We start from the raw sequence: 26,732 nt of genomic DNA, 5'->3' as shown, positions 1-26,732 counted from the left end.
TGAAATTTTTGCAATAATAGGGGAACAGTATAGTTTTTTTCCTGGCATTACAAGGTTTTGAGGAAAGCCTTGTGATTCAGAAGAGAAGAAGGGATGAGATATTTAAACCTCTTTGTCAATGGCTGTATCCCAACTAAAAGTAAGTTACTTTACTACCTTTATAGAAATGAATTTTATGATGGTCACATATCTTGTCATTCTCAAATCATTGTATATTATAGGTGAGTAGTTTTAGAACTTCATAGCTTCATGTTAAAATCTGACTGTCTCAAATGTCAACATGTTGAAATAGTTATTACGCAGATAGCAATCAAATAAAAATGTACGGACATTTATTTGAGAGATAATACACAATTTTTTGATAATTTTAAAGTGGTGTAACAAAGCTCAAAGCTTGTAATAAATGTAAATGGACAGTGGATTGACAATAACAAGGTAACTATTCTAACAACTAGACATTTAATCCTTATATTGAAGTTGTCCCCAGTTATTAAATCAATAGTCATTTTGATGTGAGCCACCAACAGATTGTGCTGGTGTAAATTATTAATTTCTGTTGAAACACAAACTTTTTTACAAAGTCAAACTGATAGAACTACTTTTTGTGAGCTATAGCGACTGTCATGTGGGGGGGAGGGGAGGACATATGACCCATCAACCATGTCAGCAAAAAAAAATTAAGGTAGAAAATATAATTTTAGACACTAGCCCATTCTGTAACTGGCTCACTCAACTATGTTTCTTATTTAATAAACACATTTTAAAGAAAAGAAATAACATTTTTTATTCCAAAATGTTGAATTTTGTAAAATTAATAGATTTTTGTTAAGGAAAGGTCCAAACAATGATTTTGTCTCAATAAACAGATGTTAGAAATCATAAATAATGTTCTGGATCCTTAATCAACCTTTTTGTAGATATAAATATTACTTTTGAAGGCCAGAAAACCACTTGGTTACTCAGAATGGTTTTATAGGTGTAACAATATAACAAAGGTAACAACATCAGCAAAATTGACGTAACTCACCGTATAAGTGATGGTATTAACAGGTGGTGACAATTTCCCCTGCATTTTCTTTTCGGAAAGGCTCGAATTACTGCCAGTAGTGCTGCCATCTAAAACAAAAAATAAAAACAACGTAAGAAGAAGAAATCACAATCAACGCTTACAGCTGATCATACAATCGTACTTATAAAGAGTACATATCGAGGATATTACGTGACTACATTTGAATGAAACTTAACAACACATTGTCTTCTATAAAGAATTTAACTCATAGTATGAACATTAGAGCAGAGGTAGTATGGATCATAAACATAAACAGATTATGACACTGCCACTAATGTCTATACTATAGCAAAAGCTACAAACAGCTGGTGAATATGGAGGGGGTGTATACACTTGTATCTAGTAACCAATGATTTTATTGGTTTACAAGCAATTTTATCCATGTGTTTGGTAATAACAAATATTACAATTAAGACAAACAATTTTAATAAACCCATTTCAAAACATAATGCTTTAGCAAAAAATTTGACCAATGATAACATTAACAACAATTTACATTGTTTAGATCAATAATTTCATATTGAAATTAATTTACTGGTACGTACTGTACTTAAACATTATGTAAGACTATCATACAGTGTTAGATATTTAAAGTGTTAATTTTGCCATTATATAAAAAACGTTATTACTGATAATATATGGAAAGCAAATTCAAAGGTGATCTTTCATTAAATATATACAGTACCTACCAATGTGTATTTCTTAAAACATGATAGAACTCATTATAACTTGTATTTGAAATTACTAATTAGGAACAGATTTTAACCTTTTATTATAATATTGGGTGACTAAATTTCACTTTACGCTGTGCAGTAAAAAAATCCCACTTTTCCTATAGACTCAATCAAGATAATAACCTAAAATAATAATAGTCACAATGAACACAACTTATCACACATTCAAAACCACCAACGGCAACAAAGTCGACCGAAACAACAACACGAAAACCCAGCTTCGACTGATGTGGTATACGATGACAATATCCACCGATTCTGTGGTCCAATAAAACATCTAACGGATATATAAGAATGGGAAGGGTGGAGAGATGAAGCTATATGACAAGAGAAGATAGATATGACAGCTGGGAAAATGACATACACTGTATTGATGTGGCTATAACACAGTGTAAATATGCATGTTGTTCAACAACCGACTAGAGCTGCGATTTACTGACAGTATTCAAAGTACGTTGGTTTTTTTATGAATAAAAATGCCCTTATTAACCTAGCCCTTCTCAGTTCATTACCACTTTTCAGAACAATGGTTGTATTACAAATAAAAATAACCACAAATCAAATGTAAAAGACAAACGATGAGTTTATTCCCTATCACGATTATTAAAAACAAAGTTTTCAAGACATTTTGGGGTAAGTGTGAATAATTGTGTCCTCTTTATTTTGTTTGTTACCATTATACTGTTGTAAAAGTCCACAATAATATTTTAAAAAACATAAACTCCCCATCACCAAAAACTAACTTAAAAAAAGATAGTTTGAATATACTATCACCTTATAACAATCCATTAATAACCTAACAACCTTAACTTAACAATCAAACAACTTAAGCAAGTAAAGTTCTTTAATTTTTTTCTAAAAAATAAACAAGAACAGTTTTTGGGACTAAAGGGGAAGTTGTTATTAAAATTTGGATCAAAGAACCGAAGTTTATTTAAAAAAATTCAAGTCCCTTTTTTTGTTTGTTCTTTTTCTTTGCCATAAAGTTTTGTGGACGTGCTGGGAATTTAACCTGTCCCTGTCACACCCAAGTCCAAGATGCTAACTACTAGGCTGGCAACACCAATCACACCTACAGAGTGTGACACATACACTATGTCACATATAGTTTTTCATATAGTATAGTTCATACAGTAGTCACCCTTTCTGGGAAGTAAAATGGGAGAATTTAAAGGCGGGTACTACGCTGAGAGACCTCCTCCTGAAATTAGAGCCTCTCAAGTTACTGTGGCTACTGAAAGACAAGAGTCTAGTGCACCATGCATTTGCAGCACTCCATAATCTTAAAACTACTGTTGTCATCCCTGCTGCAGATCTGTATGGAATAAGATGTTTTCGCTGATTGTTTCAACTTTAAAAGTTCAAAGTATTTAGGGCGGTTGGTAATTACTGAAAACATTGGACCCCTTAAAACCCTCTAGGGCGAAGCCCTTTTGACGGATCTGCACCAAACTTCACACAAACCATCCTTGAAAAATGCTTAATAATGCCTGAAAGTTTCATTATAATCTGTCAAGCGGTTTCAAAGTCCGTAAGGTATACATACATACAGGGTGAATTTTAAATGAGTTCCCCCCCTACTTTTTTCTACATTTCTTAAGATATCATCTCCGGACCACGTCAGATCATTGTTGAGTAGTAAGTACTTCATTTTGACTGGGTATACATTTTTGGCCGCCATCTTGGATCCGCCATATTGGATACAAAGTTTTATTTTCAAATGTAAAGGTAGGGTTGTGACCCATTATTTCAAACTAGAATTTTACGCTGATTACAATGCCGCAATTAGTTTTCAAATATCTTGATCCGTTCTAAAGTTATGAGGACTTTTTATAACTTTATTTTTAGCGCATTTTAACATTGTGCATTTACAAACTAAGGCCATAATCTCAAAATAGTGCTAGATAAAGATAAGTATACACCACCATTCATTGTCGACATATTTTCACTTGGTTATAACGGATGTAGTTTTTTCAGCCGCCATCTTGGATCCGCCATTTTGAAATGTGATGAATTAATTTAAATATGAAGGTGGTGTTGTGACCCATCATTTTGAGTTACTTTTTTATGCTGAACTCAATGCCGCAATCCGTTTTTCATTTGCATCTTTGCATTTTGAAATATTGAAATTTTAAATAAGAGTATTTTAATATTTCATCAAGAAAGCTTGATAACCAAAAACGGATTGTGGCATTGAGTTCAGCATAAAAAAGTAACTCAAAATGATGGGTCACAGCACTACCTTCATATTTAAATTAATTCATCACATTTCAAAATGGCGGATCCAAGATGGCGGCTGAAAAAACGACATCCGTCATAACCAAGTGAAAATATGTCGACAATGAATAGTGGTGTATACTTATCTTTATCTAGCACTATTTTGAGATTATGGCCTTAGTTTGTAAATGCACAATGTTAAAATGCGCTAAAAATAAAGTTATAAAAAGTCCTCATAACTTTAGAACGGATCAAGATATTTGAAAACTAATTGCGGCATTGTAATCAGCGTGAAATTCTAGTTTGAAATAATGGGTCACAACCCTACCTTTACATTTGAAAATAAAACTTTGTATCCAATATGGCGGATCCAAGATGGCGGCCAAAAATGTATACCCAGTCAAAATGAAGTACTTACTACTCAACAATGATCTGACGTGGTCCGGAGATGATATCTTAAGAAATGTAGAAAAAAGTAGGGGGGGAACTCATTTAAAATTCACCCTGTATATACATACATACATATGGCCTAGTTCCTCTTTTATAGATATAGATTTGTACAGGTTTTTTATTGTTAAGCTTAGAATAGTATGGCGTAAAATATCGTATGTTACTCGTCCAAAATGTGTTTACCGGACTTGTATTGTAATCCTGAACTTGACTTCGTCTCGAATAGGACGACCACACTCATCCGGGAAACACCTATTTTCAGGACTAGTATCGTATTATACTATTTCGTAACTACTTTCGTTTCGTTTCGTTTTGTGTCGAAAGAGCCAAAAGCCCCTCGAATTCAACCCGGTACTTATAATTAAACATACCCGGGCCCCATGGTGTAGGCCGGAGCATACGCACCAACCTTGGCACACCATGGGCGGATGACTTAAGGTCATCAGGCTCACCGGCTGCCGAAGCACCCCTTCGGAAAGAGGGTTGCCCCTCAACCCTAACCAGGGAAACCGGTTACTTGGTCTTACGTCCCTCCAACTGGGTTCCCCCAGGGCCGAAACCCCCGACAGACCATTATGGAGTCTCTGGACGCAACATAGTGCAAGCGACACTCGGGACCTATCTAATCCCTGACAGGCCATAACCCCCCATCAAAGCCAGGAGGAAGGGGACCGTCGGCGAACCCCAACCCCCTATTTACACCACTACCCGATCGAGGCCATCCCATTCGCTAGGAAACCATGGATAACCAGGGCGATAGATCCCTAGATACCCCCAGCGGGCTTGATCCCAGCACCCGATCTACTTCATTTGCCCATCTTCATTTTGTAACTACTAGGTATTTCTCAAAATTTGAAAGAAACATTAAATAAATAGCTAAATTCCTTCAGCTATGTCCCACCTGTGAACCCTTTGCCCAAGCCACAGCTTGACAAGTGTAACATTTCTGGTAATAGTTATATCATAAGTGAGTCATGCCACCATGTGTCATACCGCCTAATTTATTATGATCAATAGCCATATGGCTGATATACAGTTACACAATTATCTCACTGAACACACATCAGTATTATTCCATGGGATTAAGCAATCTTATGCAATACTTGGTATAAACACTTGAAAACAAATAACACTTTATCATGCCCTAATATTAGTTTATTTTGAAAACACATTGATAAATCTCCTATAAATACTGATATTCTTTAAACACACATGCTTCTCACAGACATTTAAACCATAGTTGAACAAGCTGTAGTTTATATATTTAATAGGACGATTTCTTGTACATTTCTGTACATTAGATGATAGCTGTGGTTATAGAGTTTGTCTAGTAATCAAAAGGTCGACGGTTCTAGCCTGAGAAAAGCCAGTAGCTTTTATTAAATCTTTTCCCACCTGTTCACCTTACCATCCGGCTTTTAACTAATAGTACTGGCTGAAAAAAACAGCTGATCTTAGCCAGATACAATACAGTACACTTCACACTGTTGCATTAATACAACTCCTAATATTTATACTCTTATATGAGCAATGTTTGCTTGTATGTTTGCATGTATGTAAGTATGCTTGCACAAAGACCTTGAAAACGGCTTTGACAATTTCTTTCAAATGTGGTAAATAATTTACATCTCACCTAAAAACGTGTTTACGGAAATTAAAACTGCCATCAAAATCTAATAATGTAAAAAATTAAATTGTAAGTAAATTTTTTTTACATTGGCCTTATTATGCCAAGTAACCATGTTGGTTCAGCTAAATAACAATAACAGTAAAAAAAGGATTTAACATGTGTTTATAACAAGCCATCCACAGTATACTAGCAAATTACAAAATACAGTACAAAGGGAAATACATCAGTTGTTACTATTGAGATATTACACTGAAGATTACTCGATATAGGGGTAAAATGGAAATAAACTTTACCGTCCGTCCCCAGGTTCTATATTTAATACAATAAGGGTTTTCTATGTAACACCCCTTTTCCAGTAACCCTACTAAACCATTTTTTACGATCAAGGTTTAATTTTAAAGTTAACCAATGGAGAGGAATAGCATCTAAATATGTAATTTAATGACCACACAATTTTCACAGCATCCCCCTTGTCATTCATATTTGGGTTAAAATACTAAATACACCTTTGACAGTTGCAACCCCACCTTGAATGTTAACCATGTAAACTAAGATCAACTGTTGGATCTATGGACAGGGTATTTTTTAGTGTAAAAACATACAGACAGCGTAGCGTAGCGCAGCGCAGCGCATGTTTTAAATCAAAACCGTGCATTGAAATGAGGTATGACATACTAGTAGCGTATTTCGGCGTAGCGTAGCGCAGCGCAGCGCAGCGTACGACCGAGGAACAAACTATTTTGTTTTTCTCAGAGCGTATTGGAGCGCATTCGGCTGCAGACATGCTTAAAGTCAATACTAGTCTCTGTTCTGCACCAATTGGTCTCCTCCAATTAGTTGTCAGCTTCTCTCAATCATCCTTCACCAAACTAAATATGTAATCGAACGTTGTAGTCGACATTCTTGTGTAATTCTTAAACCAAGACTCATATTTCCTAAGGTTTGGAAATAAGATGTATTCACCATGTTTGCCCCTGCCTTTACACACTTCATGCAACCCCGACACTTCTCCTACAGATCAAAACTGCCACCTTAAGGTATTTTCGACAAAACTAATACGAACCGTCTTCGACAGAGCCATCGTCTATACTGATGTACCCTATTAAGACCGTCTACAACCTATGTTGCGCTACGCTACGCTGCGCTCTCTGTGTGTATTGGATAACGCTGCGCTGCGCTACGTTGCGCTACGCGACGCTGTCTGTATGTTTCTACACTTACAGAAATTAACCTGGTATAACAGTTACGCGTATAATTGTTTACTAACTGAGAATATTTTAGAGGATGAAATGCTTTTCCAAATAATTATGCATAGCAACAACTCCCATGGGTATCTGCAATACCACGCACTAATTGAAGGGGGAAATTTCCCAAAGCGGTTTTTAACAAATTACCCATCCCCCAGGAATTTTACTTACAAATTGTTTAATTTTATTAAATAAACTTTTAGATTTTCAGAGCCTTTGCCGGGTTTTAGTTTCATGAAACATTAAAGTTTTAACGTCTTTAATAGGCTAAATGAACGGTACAATGTTTTCAGATACATAGCATTCAATCGAAACAATATTGTTATTGTTTCTGTTGTCTGTGCTTCAGGTCCAAACTCTGGTTGTAGCCTAATTTTATTGTTTTACTATTGTAGTAAAAAATAAACGGTATCAGCATTCTGACACATACTTTCTCCCATAAGTTTGTCAACAACCTTTATCATGTGTAAGTGGTGAGAGTAAATATACGCAAATGGGATTTGTACAATTTTGTTCAGAATTTAAAGGACTATAACATACTAAATTCTTTTCAAAATCGTTCGGGCCATTTTTGGGAAAATCTCATTTTTCTGTTATTTTATGGGGTTTTTTTTATGGGAAAATGACATAATTTGCAATAACTTTTGAACCGTAATTTTTACAGAAATGGGATTTGTACAATTTTATTCGGAATTTAAAGGGCTACAACATACTAACATCAAAATCGTTTGGGCCATTTTTGAGAAAATCCGATTTTTCAGGTTTTTTTATGGGTTTTTATGGGAAAATCCCCATTAAAAATAAAAACTTCAAAAAAATTAAAAAAAACTATCAAAATTGTAAGGACCAAAACATACTATGTTAAATCAAAACCAGATTTTTTTCTAAAATCCTATTTTTCGTTATTTTATGGAGTTTTTATGGGAAAATAACAAATTTGACCATAACTTTTGAATTGTAATTTTTACAGAAATGGGATTTATACCATTTTATTCAGAATTCAAAGGGCTACAACATACTAAATTTTTATCAAAATCGTTCGGGCCATTTTTGAGAAAATTCGATTTTTCAGGTTTTTTATGGGTTTTTATGGGGAAATCCCCATTAAAAATCAAAATTTCAAAAAAATGAAAAAAACGCCTGGAGATACCATGGATTAGAACCTACATACCAAATTTCATCGAAATCGGACCACAGGTGTAGTCCCTAGCTCTGTACACATCCAGACACACAGACACACAGACACACACACTGACACACACATCCCCGGTTACAAATCTTTGTCGGGACACCTGTATAAATCACAGTTGTCGGGACTTTTGAACCAAACAGCATTATGTTCCCACTGCTGTTCGTACATTAACTACGTAAAGGTAGATTTTCTTTACACTCCATTTAAATGTCAAAAAATCTTAAAACTGACTGTCGGGATGTCCCGACAAACATACAAGTGTGTTAATAGCCCCGACAATAGTAAAAGTGTGTTTGTCTGCCCGACAAACATATAAATCAAGAACTTGACACTTTCTGTGTGAACCAACTGCAGATGAGTCATTCCAACGTTGCCACATCGCCTGGTTTCTCAGCGCCTAGGCTACGCACCCCTCGCGCGCTTTCATGAGTGGACTGCCGGGCTCACGTTGCATTCTATTTCGCAACGTTTACGATCAACCCCCTCCCCAACGTCCTTGTATACGTCATAGTTGTGTTTTTGCTTAACGCTTTTCGACATGCAGCATCTTTGATTGCTGTCTATATTATGTTAGGGAAAAATTTATGTTTAAAATCGTTCTGTATGTGTGTCATTTTATACATGTACAGGGTGTCCCGTAATTAAACAGCAAAACTCCTGGAAATTGTTTTATGTGTCAAAACAAGGTGAAAATCAAGAATAATTTTTTTTCCAAAATCGCTTTTTGGCCAGATATCTACTATTTTGTATTTGTTTGTAAACATTTGTAGCTTTGGCGTTTTTAACCGATGTTTATGAAACTTGGTATGTACGTTAAGGTATACAAGACCAGTCTGAGATAAAAAATCTATCATCTTGATTTGACGAAAAATAATACAATGGCGGTCATTTTAATGTTTAAAACTCGAATTACTCAAAAACGGCAAATTGTATGAAAAGATGTCACGAATACTTATATTTAGCATTATTAATTTCCTATCAAACAATAACCAAGTTCAAAAATTTGGAATAAGAAATGGCTTAAATATAACGATTTTTAGTGGTAAAATGGGACCAACAGGAATATTTTAGCCTTTTTAACCCATTAAAAGTATTCTTGGCATTTTTCATAAAATGTTTCGTTTTTGAGTAACTTAAGTTTTAAAAATTAAAATAGCCACCATTTTAAAATTTTGAGTTGAATCAAGATGATTTGTTTTTCTAACACTAGTCTTGTTTATCTTAAAGTAAATACCAAGTTTCATAAAGATCGGTTAAAAAACGTCAAAGAAATCAAATGTTTAAAAATACAAAATGGCGTATAGGCCTATCTGGTTAACGAAGTGATTTTGGAAAAAATGTTATTCTTTATTTTCGACTTATTTTGACCCATAGAACCATTTCCCGGAGTTTTGCTGTTTACTTACGGGACATTCTGTATACAAGGTATCCACTGACCGGAAAACTTTGAAAAACATTATGCGCAAATTTGTGTTTCAACAGGGAATTTTCAAATTCGTGATTTGCCACATAAATTCCGTTCTTGATCAAACTCGTAGCTGCAGTAAATTTCGCCGCTATTATATACTGTGTGTTTGAAAAGTCCCGGAACTGTGTAATGCATTTTTTTAAAATATTTTTTCAATGTTATGTTCACTTTTTAGTGCTACTTTGGGGGGTCCATCAGGAGTTAGACAAAATTCACAATGCCACAAACCCAATCCAAGCGGACAATGGAGTAAAAAATTACAGTTGTTCAAAGATGCCTGTGATTTATGCGCCCGCTAGAAGCCGGAAGAAAGTCATTATGAAAGCATAGGTCAATGCACATAAGAGGGGTTGACTCTATTAGTGAATAGACATGCCTCATTTAACTATTAACAAAATAAATAAGTAATTAAAAAGTTACAAAAGAAAATATAGGCCTACAATTAATTGTTGCCTAATACTCTAAGTTTCATAATGTGAGTTGTAAAAAATGTGAGGGAAGAATTTAAAAACTCAGCATAAAAAATTCAGCCATTCAAATGTATGAAACTAGCTAATTTTTTTAAATAAATTTTTCATTATATGACCAAAACAGTCATAAAACCACTCAGAGTTCATTTTCCTACTACTGGATATTGAAGATTTAAATAATAAAATAAGATAAACTTGTTGCCTTGTTTACATAGGTAACACGCAACAAGGTAACAAGGTAACAAATTTATTCTATTATTATTATTTATTTTATTATTTATTATTATTTATAGCTTCAATATCCGGTAGTAGGGAAATGAACTCTGGTCAATTTGCGAGCAAATAAAATATTCCTACGATTACAATACTTAAAGTTAAAGTTACTGAACACTATCGAGAACATCAAATTTAACAAACTATGCCTGAAGAACAAAGTTGTGCCTAACTGCGTTAAAGTGACCATTAACAATAAATCAAAATCAGCACAAATTGCAAAATTAAAAGCAGACATTATGGATTACAGGAGAAATATATAATCACTTTATGGCAAAAAAGACATGATTAATCAGGAACTATATAGAACATCTACTTATCTAGCCAACATGTTAGGTCCTGAGAACACAATAGGCCTAATAGAAAATATTAATGACAAACTGAATAATATAATCAGCAAGAAAAAACAAAGTCAGAAGAACAAATAAACAAAGCTTATCGACAAATACAACAAATTTAACACTAACAACAATACTGAATGCAAACATGAGTTTTTTCCAAAACTTTTAAACAAAACTGACATATTATTTGAAGAGAAAGAGACTAATCTTCTGAATAAAGGATTTAAACATTGTCTGTCGCCTCCCCCAAACGTGAAGAACCTAGTTAACGAAGTCATATATACAATTATGTATAGTTTTAGTAAATGACAAATTAACCAGATACAGTACATAGTCCCCAAAATTAGACAAAATGCAAAACGTCATAAAAACCAAGACCATCTAATAAATAAGCTCCCCCAAACGTGAAGAACCTAGTTAACGAAGTCATAAATACATAGAGTTTTAGTAAATGACAAATTAACCAGATACATAGTCCCCAAAATTAGCCAAATTGTAAAACGTTATGAAAACTAAGACCATCTAATAGCTAAGAATATAAAAAAAAAAAAAAAAAAAAACTAACTGAGAACCACGCAATAGTAACCAAGCTGACAAGAGAAATACAACTGTCACAATGTACGAAAGTGATTATGATATGAAAATAAACCAGTTCATAGCCAAAAACAATATTGAAATTGTAAAAAATGCCCCAACCCCCAAATTTCTTAAAGAAATAAATTCTAACATTAACGGATAGAAACACCTACTTTGTGAAAAAATAAAAAGACAACTCAAATTAACAGCCCTCTACGCACCAAAATTCAAAGGCTTACCAAAGGTTCACAAGCCCATACCCATCAGAACCCTTGTAAACTACACGTCAGCACCAGTATATAGAATAGCCAAGAAAATAGACAGAATAATTAGTAAATAGGGTGAGTTTTAAATGAGCCCCCCCCCCTACTTTTTCTTCATTTCTTAAGATTTCAACTCCGGAACACGTCAGATCATTGTGGAGTAGTAAGTACTTGATTTTGGCTGGGTATACATTTTTGGCCGCCATCTTGGATCCGCCATATTGGATGCAAAGTTTTTTTCAAATTTAAAGGTAGGGTTGTGACCACAATTCGTTAAAAAAAATCTTGATCCATAGTGCTAGATAAAGATAAGTAACACCCCCAGCCATTGTCGACCTATTTTCACTTGGCTATGATGGATGTATTTTTTTCGGTCTCCATCTTGAATCCGCCATTTTGAAATGTGATAAATTATTTTAAATATGAAGGTGGTGTTGCGACCCATCATTTTGAATAGATTTTTTATGCTGAACTCAATGCCGCAATCAATTTTTTGTTATCAAGCTTTCTTGATGAAAAATTATAACTATTTTATTTACAATGTCAATATTTCAAAAAAATAAATATGTAAATGAAAAACGGATTGCTGCATTGAGTTCAACATAAAAAATTAATTCAAAATGATGGGTCATAACACCACCTTCATATTTAAAATAATTTATCACATTTCAAAATGGTAGATCCAAAATGGCGGCCGAAAAATATACATCCGTCATAGCCAAGTGAAAATAGGTCAACAATGACTGGTGGTGTTACTTATCTTTATCCAGCACTATTTTTTTTTTATTAAATGGTCTTGGTTTGTAAATGCACAATGTTAAAATGGGCTAAAAATAAAGTTATAAAAAGTCCTCATAACTTTAGAATGGATCAATATTTAAAAAAAAATTGTGGCATTGTAATCAGCGTAAAATTTAATTTGAAATGATGGATCACAACCCTACCTTTACATTTGAAAACAAAACTTTGTATCCAATATGACAGATCCAAGATGGCGGCCAAAAATTTATACCCAGTCAAAATGAAGTACTTACTACTCCACAATGATCTGACGTGGTCCGGAGTTGATATCTTGAGAAATGTAGAAAAAAGTAGGGGGGAACTCATTTAAAACTCACCCTGTATGTTTTAAGTGTTATAAGATGTTTCTTGTATTTACTTATTGTAAATTTAATAACACGTACAATGCTGATCAAGAAGTAATTTAACTAAGTTAGTAACATTTAACATTGTTTCAATAATTCAGTTATCATTGTTATCTTTCTAATTTTATCTTGTTGAAAACCTTAATTTTTTTTGTTAACTCTACACCGTTTTTCTTTGTTAATGTATTGTTAACGAATTTAAACTTTATTTTTTTTTAAATAAATAAATAAGTAAAACACTTCAATAGTTTCACTTGGGCTACCTAATTAAATAAATAAATAAAAATGCATTTTATTAGCAAGCGCTCCTCAGTACAAACTGTTTTACAGGATGACTCTTGTCAATTAACTAATCCTAACTTAAAACTAAAGACAAAACAAAATACTGATCCCCCTATATACAAGATTTTAGCTATTTACAAAAATACATTTTCTTTAGTCTATATCTAAAAGTTGGCACACCCAGCATCTTTTGGTCACAGGGGAGGTCATTGTACATTTTAGGCCTAAAGTACGAAAAACCTCTCTTTCCTACTTCCAACCTCACCTTCGGGAAATGAAGCTTTTTGTCTTGTCGGGTATTGCGCTAAGACACCCGATCGCGGGTGACCATTCTTTCAATGAGGTATAGATTTTATTAGAGGTAAATAGCTTGGTATATGATTAATTATTTTTCATTATTTTTTAAACTTAATATTTCATTTAAATACATCCCTGTACCTATTAAAATAAATAAGAAAACGACATGTAAGTTAAATAAAACCCTCCTAAATATAAATATAGGCTATTTAATATTTTGGGTACAGTTTCTTAACTGGGCTACGGTAATATCGATTGAAACCATCAATTGAGAATATCTCTTAGTAATGAATATATTTAACCTACTTATATAGGTTTTAAAATGAAACTATAATAATATAACCTAACCAACCAAACTTACCGACAGTGAACAAATCGATTTAAGGTTTACTAATCGAATTGATAGTTTCAATATATATTAGCGTAGCCCAGTTAAGTTAAGAAACTGTACCCAATATTTTATATAACAAATATATGGTAAGATATAATAAATATTTTAACTATAGAAAATTAATTACAAAACTAATTGGAATTAATTACAAATTAATTAAATTGATTGCAAGTTAGCAAGGCCCCTAAGTTTAACTAAATTGGTTCTATAAATTACTTAACCTATCAATTGTATGATTTGCCATAAACGTAAATAACTGAATTTATTTGATTATTTTATTCCACTGATAGTTTTTCAGTATTTGGTGATCTTTTTGTACGGGAATAATCGGAATAACTGACTGAAAGTTATTAAATTCCTCACCGACATAAACAATAACAATAACATAACCTCAACTAACTTCAGTGAGTAGCTCTCAGTGAGTTGAGAGCTACTACAGTAGAAGAAAATATATCGCAATTAGGCAGACAACAGCTCCAACTAAAACGCTGTCTAATTCAGAGGAGCAACCGCATCATGCAAGGTCAAGTCCGCTCCACTCCACGACACGACCACCAGCAGTCAGCACTAGATGATGCAAAAAACGGTTGGAACTTCGAACTGGCAACATTGCATCTCTTCAACATGAAACCTGCATTTGAAGTGAATGTCGGGACAACCACACACTTCATTAGTTCCGCAAATCACCACTGCCGCGCCACCGTACGTGTGAGATATAGGGCCCGACAAAGATAGACATCACTGACTCCGGGGGCGTACATTGACTGTCGGGACATTTACAACAAAATTTTCTAAGTGATACTGGGACCCGATTACAACGTTTCAGGTATTCTTTGCTTGTCGGGACGTGTGTGAGTCCCGACAACCGTGTGTTAGCCCGACTGTCTGGCCGTATGCAGGCGTGTGTCCCGACAATGATATGCAAACGTACGCACACACACACACACACACACACACAGACATCACTTCGAAAACCACTTTTTTGGGTCCAGGGGGACCCAAAATGAATATATCCACTCAAAACTCAAACTCGAAAATTTTGACGAAAACAATACTTTCTCCATATACTATGGTATAGGGGGAGAAAGTAAAAATATTCGTCATTCTTCCTTTTGTCTAATGTAGCAATTAAATGCTGCCGCTGCAGCAAACCTGCGGACTAAGCGAATTTTCATTTGCCTCCTTTGATTTTCACTTGAAACTTGAAACTATTTCAATAACGTTAGGATTTACGAGTACATAGGTTCGCTGCCACAGGAAGGGTAATTAAGTGTGTTGTGTAAAATATAAATAGCTTATATAACTTATATTGGAGATATTGGCATTAATAATGAAATGTATAATTAAATTTACAAGTTCAACAAGGCCAATATATAATAATTTTATTTTTATTCATATATAAAAATAATTTAAATTATAAGTGAATAAAAATAAAATGATTATATATTGGCCTTGTTGAACTTGTAAATTTTACATTTCATTATAAGTAGCTTAAACAAGCAAACTACAACAGTTTACTTATTCTCCCTTTGGACATGGGAATTTTAAATTGACAGTTTCATTGAATTTTCTACGTAACTAATAACCGTACAAAAACACTTCAATGTCAAAATTATTTTTTTTTTTAATCTCTTCAAAATTGTTTAGAGAGAAAATGGGAAACTTTATAATTTCAGGGTAAAAAATAAGAAAAATCCCATTTTCACCCCATAAAACCCCCCCATGGTTCGATCATCTTAGTTCGTGAACTCGTTCGAATAAACGTTTAAGTTTACACGTTTGTATACAATTTCATCAAAATGGGAAATTCGCTAAAACTGCCTTACAGATTTTAGTGTACAGCCTTGTAATTGATAAGCACAGCTATTAAATCTGTTTTTAAATTGTATCATAAAGATTTCAACACTGTACCGCTGGTTGCCAATGAAATATTACACAATGTATACAAGTAAATAACAAACATTGTTTCACAATCAAAAATATACTGCCTACAACATCAGTGACTCTATAATTTCCAACAACAATAATTTAACAATAATTTCCAGCCATCCAGCAGCGCCAGACAAACCGCATAATATTTACGATTCTGTATCAGTAGTGCAGCGGCAAGTTTGAAGGCGTTCTTCAAATTCCAATCTACTGTCGGGGAAAAAGTTTGGACACTTCAGTTTGGAACTTAAAGTGATAAAAGCATACAAATCAATTCATTATGTATGTGTCTATATAGTAGCAAAGTTTGATGAAGATCTGATGTTTAGTAGTCTATACATTGTGCGAATGTTCAAAAGATGGTATTTGAAACTGTATAAAAACAAGGGGTTCCTTTCGTCTGTTATAAAACATTTATAATCGAGGTAAGAAAATTTATTTTATAGAAATATGTCAAAACAAAGCAAAGGGAATTTTGAAATACTCAGTTGTTTTAAGTAGTTTGGTTACTTTTCTGTAGAACTCAAAACTCGAATGTCCAAACTTTTTCTCCGACAGTAACTAGTTCAATGTACCATTCACTATGGCAATTTTTAACATCACAAGCTAAAGGTTACAAATGTACTAAAAATGTATATTCTGGTTATTGTAGTAGGTTTTCTATGCCACGAAAGTGCTATTTGTTAGTATTTATTTAAACAGACTTCCCTACTGTATATTGACCTAATAATCAAGTGAAAATGTCCGATGTCTTAAATTTATATCAATTTCCATTATGAAAATCGCAACGGTGGTATTTTCTGGCCGATCAATTTGGCAGTAAAAATAATATTATTTTGCAGAAACACAGATATTTCATTGTAAATATTGATTTGAAAAAAATTAGCGTGTATACAAGTAGTGGGAGATGATTCTGGAGTACAGTATCTCATGCTAGTCAACTTTAATCTCTCTATCATAGATAACCCAATTAAAATTTTGAAATGTTGCAAATGTTTTAGGATAAAAACTAGCATTAAACTAGATGTCTTACAAATGTTTAGCAAGTGAGATTCTACTTAATACGAATTCCAATACCCATAGCCATTAAACATGTTCAAAATGTTCCCAGACTGAAACTTTATATAGGGCAGTTATAAACAAGATGTGGTAGACAATAAATCAATACAGCACAAACATTCGACCTGGCTGGCTTTGCTGAGGTGATTCTGAACAGTTTTGTGAGAAAGGTTTCATGTTTCAGGGCAGTTTCGGAACTATTCAGTACTCACAACTGAGTGAAACTCAAATCAATTCAGTTAAATTTGACGAAACGTTATAAATTTACTACTGTAAATATTTGACGGCAATATGATCGTTTATGTTCAATTTTACGGCATAAATTTAATGTTAGGGGGTATGTGTACATTTACCATCATACTGATGATAAGGTTTCAAGAGTACCTGCTCAAATCTGAAGGTCGCTGGTTCAATTCCAAGCGAAGCCATTTGTCATTGCGCTATGAATTTGAATTATGCTTAAAAAAGGTTTTACATCAGAGAATAACAAGACCAGGTTTTGGACCGTTCCCTCTCAACTCGTAAAAAATTCCATTGGCGTAGAACAGTTTTTTTTTTTATTGATCCGTTATATAGCCACAATAGAGTACGCTTAATATGATTTTAGTGAATAAAATGATCAATTCAGGAGTCTCACACTACAGGCTCGCCACCTGTGCGAAAAATCATTTTCATTTTCCTCTCCTTATGAGTTAAAGGTTTCAGGTTTTTGGACTTTTGCTGAAACAAACATCCTTTAGAACTTTAATGACAATTCAGTATTTGGATTTAGCTAGACAAAATAAGGATGATATTGTGGTTATACGAAACCTTAGTAGTGGATGGTTTGTGAATTAAACTAAAACATGGTAGAAGGGTCAGGAGTTAAAGAATTTTCAAACCCAATTCGTTTTACAAATTTTGAAAAGTAAACAATGCATTTCAAAATATAGAAGAGAAAAATGCAATTTAATGATTTGAAAAGACAAAAATAATCTGAATCGTGACTAAATATGGATTTGTTAATTTTTTTATCTGTAAACTCAATTAGTTTCAACTTCCACAAAATATGCATAACCTATCAGAAAAACCAATATCGCAATCCTAAAATCTGATGACGTTTTAAAAACGTTTTTCAATTACATATAGAGAATTCTTGCCATACACTTTGATCGAAACTCAACATTATTTCCCAACATTGCGACGTAGATGTTTGAAACATTGCACGTGATGCGGGGGCGGCCGATAGAAGCTGCTAAATAAGAGCTTCCCTTGTGATCGTAATAAGTTTTTAATTGCGCTCCGAGCTAGGGAAGTGGCGGCAGCGCCCTTATCACATTTATTGACAAGGCGGTTATAATTAATGGCTGCCAAAGTTGGGTTCATTAAGTTTACTGACAAAAATTGCCTACGAAAATAAACTAAACATACCATCACTATTCTTGAATGGCAGTAAATGTAATTTGAATTAAAAGTATCACACGTTTATCTAAATTAGGTATACATTTTTTATCACCACAAAATAATGGTAACCATTCACATTCTTAACGTACCGGTACAGTTTAAAATCTCTTCAAATTGTTTTTTTCTAAACAAATAATCAATTCAGTTTGCAAATTTGATTACTGAAAATATATTTTAGTTCCGACATAAATGGAATGTCTTGTATCCCTTCAAGTCAGTGACTTCGTTGTTTTGAAGTAATACGGTAAGTTTTTTTTTCTATTTCAGTATCCCTGACTTGAGCCCAGTTCAGAGCCCTCCAAAAGAATGTGTTCATGCTGAGGTCATAAACCTCAAATGACATAACGTCAGAAAACTATGACAATATTAGGCATAATAGACCGAACTAATTTAAAATCGCAAATTAAAATTTCACAAAAAATCTATAGATCGTTCACACTTCACACATTTATTTTATACTCAAAGAGAGTGCGTGAGGAAAAACAAACAGCAATGACCTCTAGGCTCCGGACAAAAATTCAAGGTCAAACATGGCAAGGATGATTTGATAGAGGCGATGGTGATGAGTAATAATTCATAGTCGTACAGACATAGACTAGGTAGGGCTCCCAAAAATACACGAGAGAGGGAAATTACAAATGTTTTACCTACTAAAATGTAACATAAACGATTTAGGTACGTATAGGCAAAGTTGACCGAAAGGTGGTCTTAAATGTAGGAACTTTGTGTAGCTTTGTGACTGACTAGACTTATATATATATATATATTAAGGTTTTTGTTTGGCTCGGCCCATTTTCTCATCACCAAAAGACCGGCGACAGCTGTGTCCAGTTTCGAACCATAGACCTCTGTCAGGATTGAACCAGGTGACCTTGACCTATCCACCTATCACTCACATTCAAGCTATATGGCACAAACCACAAATTATAAAAAGGCTATGTGTAGGTACTGTATGAATACGGGTACTGTAGTTTGATAGTTTATTTTGTAGCGTTTCAACTGATTTTCTTCCTTCCCAATGTGAACTAAACTCACTGTAAAATCCAAGGTTTAACACAATGTTTAAGACACGCTAAAATAATATGCATGACCTCATAAATATTGTAAGTGTAGTTTTTCTCGTGACTTTGCCTAAGTTACGACTTTTACGAATAACATGGTGATAACAATAACATGATTAGTTTAGATAAAACCTACAGTAACATTGCGGGTGGTTAAACACGTATTAATATTTTTGAAAAATCGTTTCTAATTCAATGTCAGGTAGCGTCAATGTCAAAGAAGTACAAATTCTCGGTAGTAACCAACCTATGTGGAAGACCAGATGATATTAAGGCTTTCACCAAAAATGAACCTTTAAACAAACAAACATTAACACATTCAGTGCTACTGTATAATTTAAATAGCCTACACACCCGAAAACTGAAATTTTTGATTTAATAAAAAGTAACATTTTGATGATAGAAATACATAGCGACAAAATTGAAACCAAGGTCGCCGTGTTCACTCAACAGTGTCTACACAGGTGGCTACAAAGAATTAGTTCGAAATAACGAACGACTGGGCCACAGGAAAATATCTAAGTTTGGGCCGTTCCAAGTATCCATTAGGATACCGTCGCCACTTAGTGATGGACTCCTGATATCCATGTGGATACCGTCGCACTGAAAAATCTAGTAAAATAAAGCTAAATCGATTTCACACCCTATGAAATTTAAGCACGTACACAACTTGGCTATCATAAGGTAAAACTGATTTCAAGTTCAAAATTGTATGTCACCTCGAAAATTAAATTTAGTAATGATCAAATAAACAATAGCGGATATAAATTGCTCACCTACACTGGGGTAGGCAGTACGAATGGGTCCTATAAAAATCAGGCCTTACCTAATTTAAGGTTATTGTTTTGGATCCACACGTCACTTATAACGTTCTAAAAACGTTTTTAAAACTATTCTTTGACATCAACACTACAACTTTGTTAGGCAACCTTTTGGGGGAATTCGAATACATTATATTAATCCCTATTAGCCTAAATCATTTTCATGCTGTGTGCAAAGGTGATGAAGTTGTGAAAGGTGTGATTGTTGTATGAAGTGAAAGAGAATTAAGAGAAAAGAGTAATTGTTTAGTGAATAATTAACGACGAAACAATAAACAGTGAGAAAACCCCTCACACCCAGGGGGAACGGGACGATTGGCACACATTTTTGGATCTTCTGCTCATGGCAGTATTGGCACAATCATTTGAGCGGAATAAGTAGGGTCAACTCGCCTGCTTGGAAAAGGCACGATTGGCACAACCGCTCGACCAGGTAAACGCCATCGAACGAGGGAAAACAGGAAGAATAAAATTCTCCGTCAACTCTGCTACGTCAGTCATTTGCCGGTAATATCGCGTATTTTCAATGGTTAGGTTAGGTTGTTAGCTTAGGCTAGGTTAGGTTAGGTTAAGTTAGGTTAGGTTAAGTAAGGTTAGGTTAAGTTAGGTTAGGTTAAGTTAGGTTAGTTAAGTTTAAGTGAGTTAGGTTAAGTTAAGTTAGGTTGGGTTAGTGTAGTTTTATATGGGTCCAGCTGGGGCAGTGACCGTAGCAGCAGATTTGTCGCTCAAACTTACACCATGGATGAAGTAATTGCTAACTCTAATAAGCACTACAGCAGGGACTTTGTGGGGACAAAACAATTTCCATTTTCCCGCATTCTGGTTACCTGCCTACTACTTCCTTACCGGTCTGTTGTGCCAATCGTGCCTTTCCGAACCTTACAGTTTGGCCCTTCTTAATCCTTTCTAATGATTGTGCCAGTCGTGCTATTCCAAATCGGCTAAAAATGTGTGCCAATCGTTCTACGGCCCACCCAGGATGTGTAAGGTGTTTTAACTTTTCTTGAGAAAAAAATAAACTGAAAAAGTAATTAAGAACCTCATTAAGTTTCACACTTGTATTTTGCCAAGACGCCGGCTAGTAAACAAATAGGCCTACTGGCGCAATTACGTACCTTTGCCGTTTGCCAAGTAGAACACCACGAAATCGTTCAGTTCTGTCTCGTAGATTTGGACATGAGGAGAAGCGTCGTAATACTCGTCCGATTCCATCCTCAGAGGGGGTTTGTAGTCAAAACTGAACATCGCCGAACACAACGCACTGATTTTGGAGGTTATGTTTCTGACAGTTCGCTATCCACAGCTGTCGTTGTCAGCTGGCGCAGTACTGCCAACTCACTGTTATACAAACACTAATTGTCCCTGCGATGTGAAACTGAACATCGTCGAACATGAATCCACTATGCACTGTTTACTTTTGATTTGAGGTTAGTTTGCTACAGCTGCCGTAACCAGCTGGCGCAGTACTGCCAACTCACTGTTCTACAAAACAAACACTAGTTGCGTTCCATATAACAATATGTTCGTAGAACGGGTCAGACAGATAAACATAGCGTATGTTATTGTTTGTAAAAGCTTTGTTGATTTGTTTCACTCAATGTATACAGGAAACACTTGCAGATATCTGATTGAATGACCCCAGTTACATTATCATTAAGATTAGGCCTATATCCTAATCACTATGTTGGAAATAACTCAAGATAACATAACGATACTGTCACCAAAGTAAACTCTATGCTGATATGCTATTGCTGTAATTTACGATGAGCAAATTTGATGCAATAAGAGTATCCTTTATTAATTACTAGCAGAGTACCCGTCCTTCGTACGGGGTTGGAATATAAGTATAAAATGCTTATTGCAGTTATACTCAAGCTTTGCGATTGCAATGGGTGGAGGACACAGTTTGATAAAATTTGCTTTTTTAAATTTACAGTATTCTATGGTATTACACATCTACCATAGCCATAATGTTCTACCATTTTACCTAAACAATAGAGAAAAATAAATTATCAATTCGCAAAATATCACAAATTATTCATGAAATGAAAAACATATACATAACTGTAAACAATCCTACTTTGACAGTTCTCATTGCGAATCACAGTTTTTTGTTGCTGCTTAGTTCAAATTAGCTGTTTTCATAAATGCAAAAAAATATAGTGCTGCACCCTGTTGGTAAATCTTATAACTTTTTAATGCTTTTCCATATCATAGAACCAACTTTTTTAGTTGAAACAGCTGACTAAATTCTTTAATTCCCTTTAAATATGAATATTCATAAGGTTAACATGGGGAATTACAGAGCCACTGGGGCGGAGCCCGAAAGGATTTTTGAGATAAGAATATGCCTATATGTTAATCGGGAATGTAAGCTATCATCATGCCAAATTTCAGCCCAATCAGTCCAGTGGTTTATGCGTGATTGAACTTCAAACAAACAAACAAACAAACAAACAAACAAACAAACACACAAACTTTCACATTTATAATATTAGTAAGATAATTTCTAGTGACTTATGTAAGAGTGTGTAATTGCATTCTTTTTTTGTTAGGGCCTTTGTATGTAAAACTCGATTACATAGTAGAATATTTGGGAAGTCTAATAAAAATATGAAAAGATTAGTTACGTTATCGACTCTCTGTTTAGACTTTTTACACGCTGCAACCATACACTCAACACAACATTCGATTACCACTTACCATCTTTTTTGTATGTTTGTGTGCAACAGTAAGCGTAAATATATGTTTTATGGGAAGAGGTTTCTTTTATTTACTTTCCTTAACATCATTGTAATATGCAATGACCTAGAAAGGGACTAAAAATCAACATACAACACAGGCTCAACTATCAGTAACCTACACAAACATTATCCATCAAATCTCAAGATAGCCAACGCGACGTGCAATATATTGTAGGGAGCCACTTGTAAAATACATATAGAGCATACACACTTTTACACACTGTGGCCACCACTGGGTATGATTGAGAAATATTAAGATAACTAAACGAGACGTGTTTTAAAGATATTTTCCTTTTCATACGATCAGGATTATCGTACATGTACCTATCCAAGAAATCGTTAGTAGGCCTACCTTGGATTAATATGGGAAAACAGTGAACAAATTTAGAACTTGAACACGTTAGTTTAGTCATAGACATTTAGAACTAAAAAACCCGACAGCAGTGCTGCGGTTAGCATAAGCTCTGGCGTCCACTGCTAGGAGTGCCGTGAAGTTAAGTAGAGAGTAAACGGTGACTACACGGCACTCCAAGCTGTGGACGCCAGAACTTATGCTAACCGCAGCACTGCCGTCGAGGGTTTAAATTCTATTTGTCTACGGTTTAGTACAGCAATTCTAATGTAAACCCCGTTGTATTCATACAGCTGAGGCAAAATACAAATAAAGTTAACTTGGAAAGGCGTTACTGGTAACTGATAAGTTGGGAAGAAAACAGCTGATAAGATGTATTTATAGAATATCACATGAAGCAGTAGCATAGCTTCCGGAAGATATTGTTATGATGTTGAACGGGATAGTGATTTAATACGTCATAAACATGAATCACCACAAGCTAGTTTAACCGTGGGTGGGATTTTCTGGTTTACTTATGCAAATTGTAATGAAAACTCTGATTACGTCGACTAACACCTGTCAGTGTACGTATGGAGACTAATAATTTTATTTATATTTATGGGTTTGGATTTTGTTAAAAATACGTATTTTTGGTCGCTGACGCCAAAAATGATCCTATTTACTAATCCTAACTTCACTAGAAACACAAATTAAAGACTTTAATCCTATACCTATGGTTTTTTGTGGTGTTGGATCTAGAGTTTATCTTAGGATGAGTTTTCTGCCGAAATTTAATTAATTTACAACTTAAATAACATAAACTAAAATTTGAAACTTTAAATTATATTACGACATTATAAATGTATCCATTTTAATTTAATACTGAGACGGTTATTCAAGAAGACATAGGTCTAAGTTAATCAATGTAATATTTGCCACTTCGGCAACCAAAACGTGATAAAATTACGTCCAAAACCAAAAGTTTGTGGAGTTAAATGCATTTAATATACTCAAAAAAACTTTTAAGTATTCAACAGAAATTGGAAAAACTTGCAAATCGACTCAGTGAAGCTGCCAAAGAAGATTTAATCTTTTGTCACCATTTGAATGGCAATAATCTCATCAGGACCGGTGAATTTTTAACTGACAGATGGCGACGTTTGATTGCGATGACGTCATACCAGTCAGCTGATTGATCTATTATATCAGCTGTGTGATGGGATAATATCACATATCAGCTGTTAGTGTGTCTACGGAAACTACACCTTTCTACGTTTATGATGTAATTGACTTTATTTTGTACCTGTTCCTGATTGATTTGAATGTTAGTTTTTGGGTTGGTAAAAAAATAAATAAATACCGGTACTAGTGTTTGAAACATACTACTTATAGATTTATTATCGATTCGATTCCGGCTGGAGACAATTTTAACATTCTTTCCGCGGTTAGGCTACTATACTGATTGTTTCTTGTGTTTTTAACTTATTTATAAACAATAAAACGATCTAGTTATGGACAATAACTTGTACAATGGTTCTATATAAAATATACTTGCAATATTAAAATTCAAAGACACTAAACCTAACCTAAATGAGAACGGTAAATATGCTACAGCGTATAGAGATTATGAAAGGAAATACAGTATGAATGAGGATCTTCTAAAACACTAAATTTACTTGTAAATTACATGTTTTGCAAAAATGGATCTCTTTTCCTGGAATTATTTTCTACTCTAACATTTTTTAAAGTTTTTACTAAAATAGTACATCGGTAGTTTTACAAGTACACCAAGGTATTGTAGTTATTATGTTATACCTACTTTTTTAATTTTTGTATTGTCTATTCTGGGCCTAGCCTTTGGTATTGTGATGAAACTGGATTGTGTTTTAGTATTTTTAATTGTCTTTGGGTACGGTATGCATTGTACATTTTTACGGAAAATAAAAGATTTGATTTGAGTTCCCTCTGAATAAACAAAGCGTATCCTGATACCAACTAAACCCGCTGTTTGGTTGAGTAACAAAATATACCCATCTGTTATTTCATTATTACATTATTTCACTAACCGCAGAATTTGAGAACTTCGCGTATCGTGACTTCCTAATTTTTTTTATCATCCAGTTTGGTAGCTCAATTAGGTTTTTTATGGTATTTGCTTTCTATTTTGTCTTCCAGAACGGGTTCTTCCACTTCGCATAAAAATATCCACTCTGACGTCCACTCGTCCAGACGTAGACGGGTTCAGTGGTTGGTATGTCGAGGAAATGCGACGGCTGTCGGCAGAGAAATGCTGACAGCTGATGTGACATCAGTATCAGCTGTTGACTCAGCGCCGGCGCTGATAACCTCTAGGTCAGCATGGAAATACATAGAAACAAACAAGTCACCGATAGTCAACTGCATCATTTTATGGTGCAAGAAACGAGCTCACATTGTAAAAAGATGCGGTCATTATTTATAGAATAGGGGAAATTCGCATTACTGTATAACTAAAACAGAAGGACGATATCCTACTGATATTATAAGTGAGAAAGTTTGGATGTACATACTTTTTGTATGTATGGATTTGAGACTGTTAAAGTAAACGCGAAAAATACTGGTCTGATTGGGCTAAAATTTGGTGTGACGATAGCTCACATTCCCGATTAACATATAGGCCTACACGCATTATTATATCAAAAATCCTTTCGGGCTCTGTCCCAGTGGCTCTAGAGTTTCCCATGTTAACCTTATGAGTATTCACATTTAAAAGGAATAAAATAATTTTGTCAGCTGTTTCAACCACACAAGTTTGATATTAAATAACATTAAAAAGTTATAAAGTTGACCAACAGGGTGCAGCACTATTATATATTTTTTTGCATTAACGACAACATCTAATTTGAACCAAATTGCAACAAAAAGCTGTGAAGAATGAGAATTTCACTTTTTTATTGTTTAGAGGCAGTGGTCGAACATTATTGCTATGGTAGATGGGCTATACTATAGTACCGTAAATTGAGAGAACCAAATTTTATTAAACCGTGTCCTCTCCCATTGCAAACGCAAAGCACCAGTATAACCAGTATAAAATGCAATAAACATTATATATACAGTACCACAAAAAATATACGCGTTTTATATACGCTAACCCCGTACGAAGGACAAACGAAGGACATCTTTAACAAAACGTCAACAATTGCCACTGACGTAGACACAACAAATATGTATTTAGAATCCCGAAAGGAAAATCAATGAACAATTTTACAAGGAAAAACCAAAGGCATTCCATTCCACTACGATTTAAACCCAAACAC

At 34.3% G+C, this 26,732-nt stretch overlaps 1 protein-coding gene across 5 annotated transcripts in view; it reads right to left on the bottom strand.

The window, feature by feature from the left end:
• Window positions 1-26,732, bottom strand: part of LOC128993297 (TLD domain-containing protein 2-like) — a 456,668-nt gene that overhangs the window by 128,494 nt on the left and 301,442 nt on the right. For 4 of the 5 annotated variants that reach the window (XM_054417094.1, XM_054417091.1, XM_054417095.1 and 1 more), the window contains one exon: window positions 1,028-1,116. In XM_054417094.1, coding sequence (XP_054273069.1) covers window positions 1,028-1,116 — 89 coding nt within the window. Of the gene's footprint in view, window positions 1-1,027; window positions 1,117-21,473; window positions 21,632-26,732 lie in introns of those variants that run through there. The other variant, XM_054417097.1, reaches the window with a different exon arrangement.

The sequence above is a fragment of the Macrosteles quadrilineatus genome, unplaced genomic scaffold (assembly GCF_028750875.1).
Source record: "Macrosteles quadrilineatus isolate MER2022 unplaced genomic scaffold, UCM_ALF_1.0 Scaffold_4__1_contigs__length_99947679, whole genome shotgun sequence".
Lineage (NCBI taxonomy): Eukaryota > Metazoa > Arthropoda > Insecta > Hemiptera > Cicadellidae > Macrosteles > Macrosteles quadrilineatus.
This window is presented reverse-complemented; position numbering and strand designations above follow the sequence as displayed.